Source organism: Pelophylax lessonae (assembly GCF_965119305.1).
Source record: "Pelophylax lessonae genome assembly, chromosome: 1".
NCBI classification, from domain to species: domain Eukaryota; kingdom Metazoa; phylum Chordata; class Amphibia; order Anura; family Ranidae; genus Pelophylax; species Pelophylax lessonae.
Window position 1 is genome coordinate 196,168,601 of NC_138768.1, and position 13,372 is coordinate 196,181,972.

Genomic DNA, 13,372 nt, shown 5'->3' on the forward strand with positions numbered 1-13,372 from the left:
GCCGCCGAGGGGAGGAAGAGGAAGTAAGGTAAGTATATTTTCTTCTTAACGAGGTAAGTAAAAAAAAAAAAAATTGCGATTATCCATTTGTTTTTCAGGTGACCCGGAGCGAGAAGATGGAGGTAAGTATAATTTTAGGGTGGAACTCCACTTTAAGGAGAATAAAGAGGGAGTAGATACTAGGATACAAATAGAAAATATAAATATATATATATACAAAAACTTCATAGCAAATACATTTCATACCGTTTCTTAGAACATATTAATGGTCAGAATAATGTGGGAACACTCGACCCGAGATCCGAAACTAGCCGACAAGCGGCCATACTGGATACTGGGGGGTATCAAGGAGGAGAACCCAGGGCGAGCATGGGAGCAGATATACCAGAGCCAATGGAACTTCTCTTTGCATATTATTTTTTGTATTGCTTATAAAGAACAATCGTATTACATTTTATATAAAGTATTAAAAACCATAGTAAGGGTGTACATTTCAGCGCAAGAATATTGGAAACTAAAGTTGGTCCTAGTTGTGGCAGTGATGGGCGAAAGTGGACAGAGCAGTACTGAGCCTCACTGAAATAAAATGACCCCTCCCCAAGATATATAGCATGTGGAGTAGATTGCACTATATAGAGTTGGAAGATGGTGCAGCATACCTAGTGATGTCTAAAGAAATGGCATATGGCTAATAATTTTACATTCACAAAATATAAATTCATAGTGTATAAAGATCATAAGGGATTTAAACATACACATGGATGTCAAGGCAGCGTAACTCACCCCAAAGTGAGTAAATGGCTAGTAGAATAATGATGGCGGAGACAAGGTCCTAATCCTGCCCACAACCAAAGCCTATTTCAGGGTACAAGATACATGCCTGAGTGAGGTCAACTCCAATGCATAAGGTATAGTAAAATAGTACCTGAGGGGGAAGAGTACGTCCACGTGTGCCCACCACCATAAACATACTGCCAAAATGCGGCCCTTATATACTGCTCCAACCCAAGGACAGCCCACTGATGACATCGTAGGGCCCAATACCATACGCCGGCCCTTTAATGCTGTCAGGCCGCATGGATCGGGCGGAAGGCTGCAATACGGCCCTCTACAGGTAAGGATGGAGACAAGCTAATAATGAAACAGACATGCATCACTACCTGGTGCACGCGCAACCTTGGAGACGCACGCCTGACATTTAGCCCAAACAAAATAATATAAGTTCAAACACAGTTAGTCCAAGTACCAAACAAATTAATATCAGGTCCCAAATAGCTTGGTATCCTGACGCTTAAGAGTTCCTTCCCTTCACTAGAACTAAAGGGCCAAGGCCAACCCCTGAAAAACATCCCCACATCATAACCCCCCTCCACCAAATAGTTTGGACCAGTGCACAAAGAAAGGTCCATAAAGACATGGATGAGTGGGTTTGGGGTGGAGGAACATGGCTGGCCTGCACAGAGTCCTGACCTTAACCCGATAGAACACCTTTAGGATGAATTAGAGTGGAGACTGCGAGCCAGGCCGCCTTGTCCAACATCAGTGCCTGACCTCACAAATGCGCTTATGGATGAATGGTCAAATATTCCCATAGACCGACTCCTAAACCTTGCGGACAGCCTTCCCAGAAGAACTGAGACTGTCATAGCCGCAAAGGGTGGGCCAACTCAATATAAGGACTAAGACTGGGATGCAGGTGTCACTAAGACTGGGATGCAGGTGTCACAATAATTTTGACAATATAATGTGTGTGTGTATAGATTATATATATATATATATATATATATATATATATATATATATATATGATTTTATATATATATATATATATATATATATATATATATATATATATATATATATATATATATATATATATATATTGTATATGTGTACATGTATAGATAGTGGATTTTACATCAGTAATTTAAGTGCCTGGAAAGGTTTTCAACTTAGGAGAAGTTTTCTTTCAAACATCAGAAGAGAGATGGAAATAGCCATTTCCCACCAAACCACAATAAAATACATGGAGTGTGTTTCTAACATGCACTTAACATTAAGGGTCCCTAGGGAAACAGTCCCTACATAGGCACTACATGTCATTATCTGCTCATCATTTAACACAGGGTATAAACTAGTCCGTAAAATGCCAGAGATTCTAAGCACAGGGACCAACAAACACTAATGAACTGGAAAAAGAAATACTAGAAGTCCATAGTATGTGACTACATACTTAAGTGAAGGGCAGCTGCAGCCTTTCTCCTTTTATAAAAGGAAACCTGGGTCAAATATACACTTTGCTAATTAGCGTGCTACCAGAAAACACTGAGTGACAGCATCCTGGAAATCAGAAACCTCACACCACTCATTCATACAGATAACTATTTTTCACCGATAGTCCATCAGAGAATTAGGGGACCTTTCAGATTTAAATTGTCAAAACCCCAGAACTCACTTTTTCCTCTTAGGGACTCCCTATCTATATCAACAAGAAACCGATCAAGAGCAATTATAGCCCATTCTGGAAGGACTGACCATGTGTCTAATCCTGAAGAAATATTTGCACAGAAAGTAATGTAACACCACTGGGAAAGCCTGGCTTCTGAAGGGGAATGTTACAATTACGCATGACAAGATGCAATTGAGAATGAAGATTGCTGTGGTGGTCTTTCATAACTGCGGAGGGATTCTATACAGCTCCGCATGATCACCACTATGGGCTACCTCATCCTAACATAACTGGAAAATATGTCATTCAAATTCCATACGCATATTATTTTAATTTTTGATGGCTTCTCAGATTTTTTAATAGCATGAGCTGTGTCATGGTGCACAGTGGGTAAGAAATTCCACACATGTCATTAGCAAAGACCATTTTTCACTTAATTTTTCTTTGGGATGTAGCATATTTGATTAATCTATTTTTCAAATGATAATGTTTAATTAGCCCAATATAGTCTAATGCCTCGTACACACGCAACGATTATCGGCCGACCGATCGTCCGACTTTTGTCCAGAGTGGTGTTTTGTTGGTTGGAATGTGCCTAGACTGCACACGAATTTTCTCGGCCAACAAAATTCTACTTCAGAAGTGATGTCATGTGCTGGTTTACTTTCCGTGTGTTTTTTCTTCTCTGAGCATGCCCAGACTTCCTCATCAGATTTTTGTCTGCCGAAATCTGTACTGACTGACGAAAAATCAGCCGTTGTGTTGACGGCCAACAAAAATTTTATAGCATGCACACCAGATTTTTTTAGGCCGAAAAGTTGAAGTCGGTTGTCGAAAGCATCATACTAACAAGCCGAAAATTGGCCGATCGGACGTTGGCCGAAAATTCCAGGCCAATAATCGATGCGTGTGTACGAGGCATTAGATTTATTTTTGAAAAACAGTGTGTGAACCTAATAACTAATGCTTTCTAGTAAAAAGTTATTGTTGGTTTCTTGTGTATAATTACAGTACTAGTGAACAAAAAACAAAAATACATATGAAGCTGCTTAATTCAAGTGTCACTAAAGGCATTTTTTTTTAGTTTTGGGTAGCATGGAGAGGGATTGTAACCTCTGTTAAGTTTTATTGTTGTCTATGCCCATGTTAGGTATATGCACCTTGTCTATTTGTTCCGTTTACCATTATCATCGAAAGTGAAAGTAAAAGAAAATCCCAAATTTTAGTATGACATCGGAACGGGAAATCTTCCAATGGGGACACTAGTTCCGATGACATAACAGGATTCCCTCACTTTGGAGGAATTTCCTCTCACTTCCTGTTTTGCCTATGGGACATGATATCAAGGGAAATCACTGCAATGAGACACAGATGACAAAAAAAAAAAAAAACTGACAAGGATTATTACCCTCTCTTACTCTATTCAAAAATAAAAATAATTTTGCCTTAAGTGATACTTTAAGTTTTAATTGTCTTTCCTAATTTTTCTAAATATTTCAAGTAAAACAATTTTGTAAGAAGAATGTGAAGAATATTCTTCTCTCCCTTAATACAGACAGGTCAGCTGGAGTGTGTGCGGTGGATGGTTAGTGAGACGGAAGCCATTGCAGAGCTGAGTTGTTCGAAGGATCACCCAAGCCTTATCCACTATGCAGCCAACTATGGTCAGGTATGTTGTTTAAACTTTCTATGTGTTTTATAAACTAGTAAAGTTAAAAAAAAAAACAAATGAAGAAAGGCAATGAGCATTCTTCTGAAGCAAACATGCAGGCTTAAGGCTACATTCACACCTGAGCGCAGCGTTTTTCGCGCATTTTTTTTTACAGGCGTTTTTTGTGCAGGCGTTTTTAGATTGAATAGAGACCAATGGAAAACGCCTGTAATCTGCCCAAAAAGAAGCTCATGTACTTTTTTGAGCGTTGGGCGTTTTGCTCACAGCGTCAAAACGCTCAGATGTGAACAGGGGGCCATTGAAATGAATAGGATTTGTCTTGTTGGGCATTTTGAGAGCTGATCCTAGAGCAGAAAAACTCCCCATAAACGCCCCAAAACGCCTGTGAACGGAGCCTAATAGCACAGAACCTTGTGGACCTTGATTTTCAAGTTGACTATTTGAGAACTGGCAAAAAGGTAGAAGAAAAACACCTAAAAAAAGCCCCTAAGAGAGCAGCAGTGTTACTTTGAGTTTCCATTGTCCAACGCAGAACTGTTGGCCTTCCAAAAAAACATTTTAAAAGAGCAAAATACCTGTCTTACAAGCATCAGATTAAAGTTGCTGTTTGCATTGAGTCACATAAGCCCAGAGTCACTGACCCTATGGTGGGGTGGGCTGCTGTGGCTGCTGGTTGACCTTTAGGAAAAACTGAAAGTTAGGGCGGCATGCCCAAAGGGAAGAGCAGCAACTGAGCAATTGTCAGAGTAACAAGCAAGCAGGAGCCAAGTTTTAAGGCAGTTTTTGTATCATTGAAAGAGATGCTTTAGAAAAACCAGAGACACAGCAAATCAGACATTTATAGAGATGAGCTGAGCCAAAATCCAGCTTGTACTTCACAGGCTGCCTTCCAATGCACATTGTTTCAGTTCGCAAATTCACTTCCCCAGTTGTCAGCAGGTATAATATAATATAGCTAACGTTACATATGCCTATATTTTGATAGTAACACCTATTTCCCATGCAGCATTTTCATGTTCAGTTTGAGGACAATTGGAATGGTATTAGAGGAGGAAGGTGTGACACAGGAACTCTAACCAGCAGATCTCACCTCTGGAGAGAAATAAGGAAACTGCATGACATTTAACACACCCTATTTCTTGCAATGTTTCATTTTTATTGCTGGGTGGAATTGTCTTCTAAATTGTACAGATGCTAAGCTCTTTTGAAATTCAGTGTAACTGACCTAGGTAAATGTTTTTCTGTGTATGAAAGGGCTAACTTGTCCTTTTTGCATAGCATTCACACCTAGTGGTACTGAAAAATAGCGCTAGGCTGAGGGATAAGATTTGTCTGATATTTTAATAGAATTTCCAGTAATAGTACAATGACCCAGCCCTCTAAACCCAGCGACAAGTGAGCCTAATTTGTTTAAAGGGAAGTTTGTTCAAATTTGTAACTAACAATGAGTGAATAAATATGTTAGAGCGACTAGGTATTAGGGATCGACCGATATCAGTTTTTCGTTGCCAATACCGTTATTTTGGCCATTGCATATCGGTATCGGCCAATATGGGCCGATCTTTTGTACATTTAAAGTTTTGAAAAATAAAGACAATTTTTTACACAAATCTGGAACTGATCATGTGGGGTAGGTCTTTTAGCTGTAATGTGCGGTCTTCCCTCCCTGCCTGCCAGGAATCCCATGTGAACCTAGTTTAGTGTCAATAAAATCCTAGAATCCACTTTATTAGTGTTTTATATAATGTCCAGTGTGTGTTTTTGTAATAGAATAGTGGGAAATACCTTCATTACATCACTGCTCCGGACTCTCCTCGCTAATCTCCCACTCTACTGTTTTCTCCTCTCATAGCTGTCAGAGGAGGATCTCAGCCCCTCCCCTCTACAGTATACACAGAAGCGCCGGGTATTAGATTAGAATAGTGTGAAATGCCTTCATTACATTGCTGCTCCGGACTCTCCTCGCTAATCTCCCACTCTGTTTTCTCCTCTCATAGCTGTCAGAGGAGGATCTCAGCCCCTCCCCTCTACAGTGTACACAGAAGCGCCGGGTATTAGATTAGAATTGTGTGAAATACTGTACCTTTGTTACATCTCCCGCTCTGCTGTCCTTCTCTCCTCTCCCACTGACAGCTGGGGGTCACGGAAGGGCCAAGCGGTGATGTAATGAAGGTATTTCACACTATTAGATTACAAAAACACACACTGTACATCATATAAAACACTAAAAAAGTGGATGCTAGGATTTTACATACACTAATTCTACATACAGTAATATCGGCAATATCCGTAACCTCCTGGGCCGATACCGATATATCAGGGAAAGTGCATATCAGCCCTCGATAGATTGGCCTTGCCGATAATCGGTCGATCCCTACTAGGTATGTTCTAAAGCCAGTTAATAAACATAAATTTTGTGTAGATCCCTAGTTGCCCTATATAGTAGGTGTAGCCAACATCCCGAAATGTAATCTAAAAGGGTGTTTGGTGCCTCAGGCCAAAGGTATGGGACTTTATGGGCTAGGTCAGATAATAGTATGACAAGAATAAGTAAAATATCACAATTTTATTCAAAAGAAACAGAAAACAAAATTCATGAATGAACATGAGATGATTTGAGTGCCTGTGGGTTATAGACCCATGTGTACAGTGGTATAAGGTAGAAAAAGTGACAATGTGGTTGGTGACATGGATATAAATCTCTATCTGTTCTGGCTCATGTGAGAGACTCTGGAACGTGTTGAGAGAGAGTATATCTCGATTTTCCAACGCGTTTCGGCATTTTATAATAAGTTGCCTTTATCAAGGAAAAGAGTGGGCCACCATATCTGTAAGATATATAGTGGGTACATGTCAATTTTAGCAGCTAATGTAGCATGAAGAAGTAAAATTATACACATACTTGTGACATTAAACCTCAGATCCCGGACCTTTGCATCTGCTTTCCCAAATTAACTCACACAGGATTTTGAGGGAATCGCTGCCTCTATGATATGAGAAGGATTGGGTGATTTATGGAGGATAATAATTGTGAGGAAGAGATTTGTTTTGTCACTGACTTACAGAGGGATGTAGGCGCTCTGACTTGAGTGAAGAGGAATCCCTTCTTGTGTCCTGAAATGTTGGGATAGGGTGGGTGTTCAGATTTATTGACAACATTTCAAGGATGCTTTAATGAATCTTTATGTGGACTGTATAACTTACAGGTTTAAGATATTGCAAGTTTTCACCAGTAGAGGGAGCCCCGGTCTTGTATTCCAGGCGGTTTCCCTGGTAAAATAGTGTACAAGTGAGCCTAAAGTAGAGGCATTTGACACTTGAAAAAGTCATCCGACAATGCAGAAATATAGTCATTGTCGGATGGTAACTTACTGTTGAGGTGAAAGAGAAAGGGGCTGGATATCCGGGAGAAGCGAGTCCTGGGCGTCCGTCACATTCCCTCTGCTGGAGGGAAGTGGCGCCCTGTTTAAAATCCCCGGCTTTATATACCCGCTCGCGCATGCGCATTGGCGCGTCGGAGCGTCACAACGCGAACCTGGCTTCCGGGTGGGCGTGTTGGCGTGGTGTGCGTCAGACTAGGCTGCGCGCGCACCTCACTGGTGACGATGGAAGGGAAACAAGGATGTACCGAAGCCACCGACACAGAATTGGAAAGGGACGGTGTTCCCTGTGCAGGGGCACGTCTCTGTCAGTCCCCAGAGAAGTTGCCTCTGGGGTCACCTGTGCCGGGTGTGTTTGGGGGCGCAGATGTAATAAAATCAGGGATGATGATACGCACTGTATGTCACAGTATTGATAAGGCAATAATAAAAACTTGAAAAAGAAAAAAGTATACATATTTACAAGAAATATCAATGAATATTTTGAGCAATACATGACAGCAATAATATTACAAAGAGAAGGAGGGAAATTTCACAGGGGGAGGCATTACTAGCATGGGTGGGGTAATCCCCTTGGTGATGTGGACATACCAGGCCAATTGGTTGATATAGGTGTGGTATAATATCTGTAAGGTTGAGAAGGTGTAAGGATGGGGGTGAATCTCATAGATAGGTGTTGATATATGGAGTTTTGATCAGTCTGTTTTGCCTGATACAAAACCTTCTAGGAAGGGGCGATAGCTTTCGCTTTCGTTAAGTCCTGGTGGTCTGGTGGCATTAAGTTTTTTTTATCCAGCGCATTTCAGTTTGTAGGAGGGACTTATTCCAGTCCCCTCCTCTGGTTGGAATATGCATACGATCTAGAACTGAGAAACTCACACATTTACCCGATTGAATGCTTTTTTGAGGCATGTTCGGGAGTATCCCCTTGCTAGCAGTCTGTGGGTTAGAGCATCGGCTTCTTTTTGGAATTCAGTTGGGCTGGTACAATTTCTTTTGAGTCTTAGAAATTGGCTGTAAGGTATGGACTTTTTGAGGGGTTCTGGATGGAAGCTTGTGGCGTGGAGGACAGTGTTACCAGCTGTCTCCTTTCTGAACAGGGTGGTCATGAGGTTGCCAGTTTGGTCTTTATAAATGTAGGTATCCAGAAAAGGTATCTTGGTTTGACTGTATGTCATAGTAAAGTACATATTGTATCGATTTTTGTTCATTTTATTTAAGCACTCCAGTAGTAGATTCTCGGGTCCGTTCCAGATGAGCAGTACATCATCGATGTATCTTTGCCATAACATGATGTTGTTTGTGTATATGTTGTTTTCTTCTGATGATAAGAAGTCTTCTTCCCATTCGCCCAGATAGATATTTGCATATGTGGGCGCACAGCTTGTGCCCATTGCACTCCACATGTTTGTACATAATATGTGCCGCAGAAATAGAAGATGTTGTGGTTGAGTATAAATTTCAGCATGGTTAGGATGAATGTATTGAAGTTGGCATCATGATTGCTTTGTTCATTAAGAGTTTTCTCTACTGTTAGAAGTCCTTTTGAGTGGGGGATATTATTGTAGAGTGTTCCAACATCAATGGTGACCAGAATGGCATCAGTGGGTGTCGATAGATTTTCCAAAATTTGTAATAGGTGTCCTGTGTCTTTGATATAGGAAGCTAATTTGGTAACGTGGGGTTTGAGATGGGCATCGATAACCTGACTCATTTTTTCGGTGATGCTTCCGTTCCCGGAGATGATGGGTCGACCTGGTGGGTTGAGATGGTCTTTGTGCACTTTAGGTAGTGCGTAAAAAGTTGGCACACAAGGGGATTACCCCACCCATGCCAGTAATGCCTCCCCCTGTGAAATTTCCCTCCTTCTCTTTGTAATATTATTGCTGTCATGTATTGCTCAAAATATTCATTGATATTTCTTGTAAATATGTATACTTTTTTCTTTTTCAAGTTTTTATTATTGCCTTATTAATCAATACTGTGACATACAGTGCACTATTTTACCAGGGAAACCGCCCGGAATACAAGACCGCGGCTCCGTCTACTGGTGAAAACTTGCAATATCTTAAACCTGCAAGTTATACAGTCCACATAAAGATTCATTAAAGCATCCTTGAAATGTTGTCAATAAATCTGAACACCCACCCTATCCCAACATTTCAGGACACAAGAAGGGATTCCTCTTCACTCAAGTCAGAGCGCCTACATCCCTCTGTAAGTGAGTGACAAAACAAATCTCTTCCTCACAATCATTATCCTCCGTAATTCACCCAATCCTTCTCATATCATAGAGGCAGCGATTCCCTCAAAATCCTGTGTGAGTTAATTTGGGAAAGCAGATGCAAAGGTCCTGGATCTGACGTTTAATGTCACAAGTATGTGTATAATTTTACTTCATGCTACAATTGAAGTATCTATACATTAGCTGCTAAAATTGACATGTACCCACTATATATCTTACAGATATGGTGGCCCACTCTTTTCCTTGATAAAGACAACTTATTATAAAATGCCGAAATGCGTTGGAAAATCGAGATATACTCTCTCTCAACACGTTCCAGAGTCTCTCACATGAGCCAGAACAGATAGAGATTTATATCCATGTCACCAATCACATTGTCACTTTTTCTACCTTATACCACTGTACACATGGGTCTATAACCCACAGGCACTCAAATCATCTCATGTTCATTCATGAATTTTGTTTTCTGTTTCTTTTGAATAAAATTGTGATATTTTACTTATTCTTGTCATACTATTATCTGACCTAGCCCATAAAGTCCCATACCTTTGGCCTGAGGCACCAAACACCATTTTAGTTAATAAACATATACCTAGATCAGTGATGGCGAACCTTGGCACCCCAGATGTTTAGGAACTACATTTCCCATGACCCTCAACTACACTGCAGTGTGCATGAGCATTATGGGAAATGTAGTTCCAAAACATCCAGGGTGCCAAGGTTCGCCATCACTGACCTAGATGATACAGAATTTATTTAGCGTTTTCTAAAGGAACTAGCATTAGAGTATAAGAGAAGCTGTCATTGATGACTTTACCTTTTGAGGATGCTTCTCCCATGTCTGTCATGATAATACAATGGCTTCCATGCTGTCGGAGTTGCTGACCTGAAACAAGTAAAAAGTAAAATATATTAAAAAGTTGCCAATTTTCCGACTCATTCCCCTACCCGGCAATTGGGACAGATCACACTGAGCTGGTTGAGAAGTTTTTGCAGTCAGCCATGACACCTTCCCAGCAGAAATATATAAAAGGTATATGTTTTTTTTTTCATAGGATCACATAATAATATATTGTGGGGTTTTTCATTTCTAAATGCAAAAGTGGAAACGCACTTTAAGCTGTCAATAAATACATGGCAATACGTGAACTGTTTGTTAAACAAGACTTTCTTTATTTTAGGAAAAGACCATATAATAGGAGCTAGTCATGCAGAAATCCTTTTTTTTTTTTTTTAAAGGATTTAAAAGCGCTTTCTTGCAACTGTACTACAAGCTTAACTTGACAAAACCCTCTCCTGTTCCAAGCCGTTAGAAGTGTACAGTATAGTCTGCAGGAGCAATTGCAACTTTACTTGGGCATGATGTATATAGCAGAGGGGAAATTAAACACAGGACATATAATGAATAACAGTTGTTAAGTGGCCTCATAAAACGTTGCCAATATACCTGGCTTTTAGTGACCTCTATTAAACGGCATTATGCGGAAAGTTTGTAGTCTACTAAATATTATCTTCTATCCAAATATTTTTTTCATAGGAAAAAATACTACTGTGGCTGCTTCAGTTTATGCAAGAACAGGGGATTTCCCTTGATGAGACTGACAAATGTGGGAACAGCGCTGTTAATATAGCTTCCCAGCATGGATATCTAGGCTGTATTCAGGTAACAAAAAATTATTCTTGTAACCATTCTTTTGGAAAATGATGAAAGATTTATTATGGCTGAATCTCTACAGGCAGATTTACAAATGATTCAATCACTGTAATATAAAACACCTGTACCAAGACGGTACATATGCAGTGAATGTCACATGACCTTGGCATCATTTTTTTTCAGCCGGCGAATGGTTTTCCAGTAAAAGCACTAAATACCATGGACTGTCTATTTTCCAAAAAGGGGTAGTTTGTGGGTCCTGGCATTTGTACTGTCCTGGCATTTTCAGGCCTCAAGAAAGGAGATCATCAGTACATCAGGATTGATTTTTAGATATGCACTATATTGTCCAATTTTGGGACACTTATGCCCCGTACACACATGCAGATTATCTGAAGACTTTTGTCTGTAGACTTACCAAAACCATATAATATGAGGTCAAACCTAAACACTTTCAATTTGTATGCAATCCGGCAGGCCCTTGCACTACATAGAAAAGGTAAATCTGAAGACAAAAGTCTTCAGATAATCTGCACGTGTGTACGGGGCATTACCTTCACATGCACATAAACTCTAACCATATAACGGTTTTACCCTCTTAATGTCCAGGCTATTTTTTGCGATACTGCACTGCGTTACTTTACCTGACAATTGCGACGCTGTACCCAAATAAAATTGACGTCCTCCTTTCCCACAAATAGAGCTTTCTTTTGGTGGTATTTGATCACCTCTGCGTTTTTTTTTTGTTTTTTGTTTTTTTTTTTGCAATATAAAAAAAAAAAATAGTGACAATTCTGAAAAAAAAACAATATTTTTTACATTCTGCTATAAAACATTCCCAATAAAAAAAATTAAGAAATCAAATTTTTTCATCAACTTAGGCCAATATGTATTCTGCTACACATTTTTGGTAAAAAAAATCCCAATAAGTGTATATTGATTGGTTTGTGCAAAAGTTATCGCATCTACAAACTAGGGGATAGATTTATGTAATTTTTATTTATTTATTTTTTACTTGTAATGACGGCGATCAGCGATTTTTAGCGGGACTGCGTTTTTGGACAGATCGCACACTTAACTGACACTTTTGGGGGGGACCAGTGACATTACTACAGTGATCAGTGCTAAAAATATGCCCTGTTACTGTACTGATGACACTGGCATGGAGGGGTTAACACCAGGGGCAATCAAAGGGTTAAATGTGTGCCTAGGGGATGCTTTCTAACTGTTTGGGAGTTGTTATCACTGGATGAACACAGAAATCTGTGTTCCTAAATAGGAGGAACACAGGATCCCTGTGTTCATCACTGACAGAACAGCGATCAAAGGGTTAAATGTGTGCCTAGGGGGTGTTTTCTAACTGTGAGGGAGATAGGCTTATGAAATCAACAGAGGGACCTGTGTTCCTAAATAGGAGGAACACAGGAGCCCTGTATTGACTGCTGACAGAACAATGGTCTGCTGTGTTTACAACAGCAGACTGCCGTTCAGTCTCCATGGGGAGCGATTGCGGGTGCCCCCACTGTCTGCTACACGAAGCAGCGTACAGGTATGTCGTTTCACATAACAGAGCCGACTTGCCACAGTATAGCTACGGCGGCTGGTTGGCAAGTGGTTAATGGCATCCCAGTCTTAGTCCGTAATATTGAGTTGGCTCACCCTTTGCAGCTATAACAGCTGCAACTCTTCTGGGAAGGCTGTCCATAAGGTTTAGGAGTATGTCTATGATAATGTTTGGCCTTTCCTCCAGAAGCAAATTTGTGAGGTCAGGCACTGATGTTGAACGAGAAGGCCTGCCTCGCAGTCTCTGCTCTAATTCATCCCAAAGGTGTTCTATAGGGTTGAGGTCAGGACTCTGTGCAGGCCAGTCAAGTTCCTCCACCCCAAACTCGCTCATCCATGTCTTTATGGACCTTGTTTTGTGCACTGGTCCAAATCATTTGGTGGAGGGGGGATTATGGTGTAGGGTTGT

The 13,372-nt window shown here is 40.4% G+C and overlaps 1 protein-coding gene across 2 annotated transcripts in view; it reads left to right on the forward strand.

Moving 5' to 3' along the window:
- SNCAIP (synuclein alpha interacting protein) overlaps positions 1 to 13,372 on the forward strand; it is a 150,259-nt gene that overhangs the window by 91,493 nt on the left and 45,394 nt on the right. For both annotated transcript variants that reach the window (XM_082243869.1, XM_082243870.1), the window contains exons 5-6: positions 4,005 to 4,118; positions 11,284 to 11,409. In XM_082243869.1, coding sequence (XP_082099995.1) covers positions 4,005 to 4,118; positions 11,284 to 11,409 — 240 coding nt within the window. The remainder of the gene's footprint in view (positions 1 to 4,004; positions 4,119 to 11,283; positions 11,410 to 13,372) is intronic.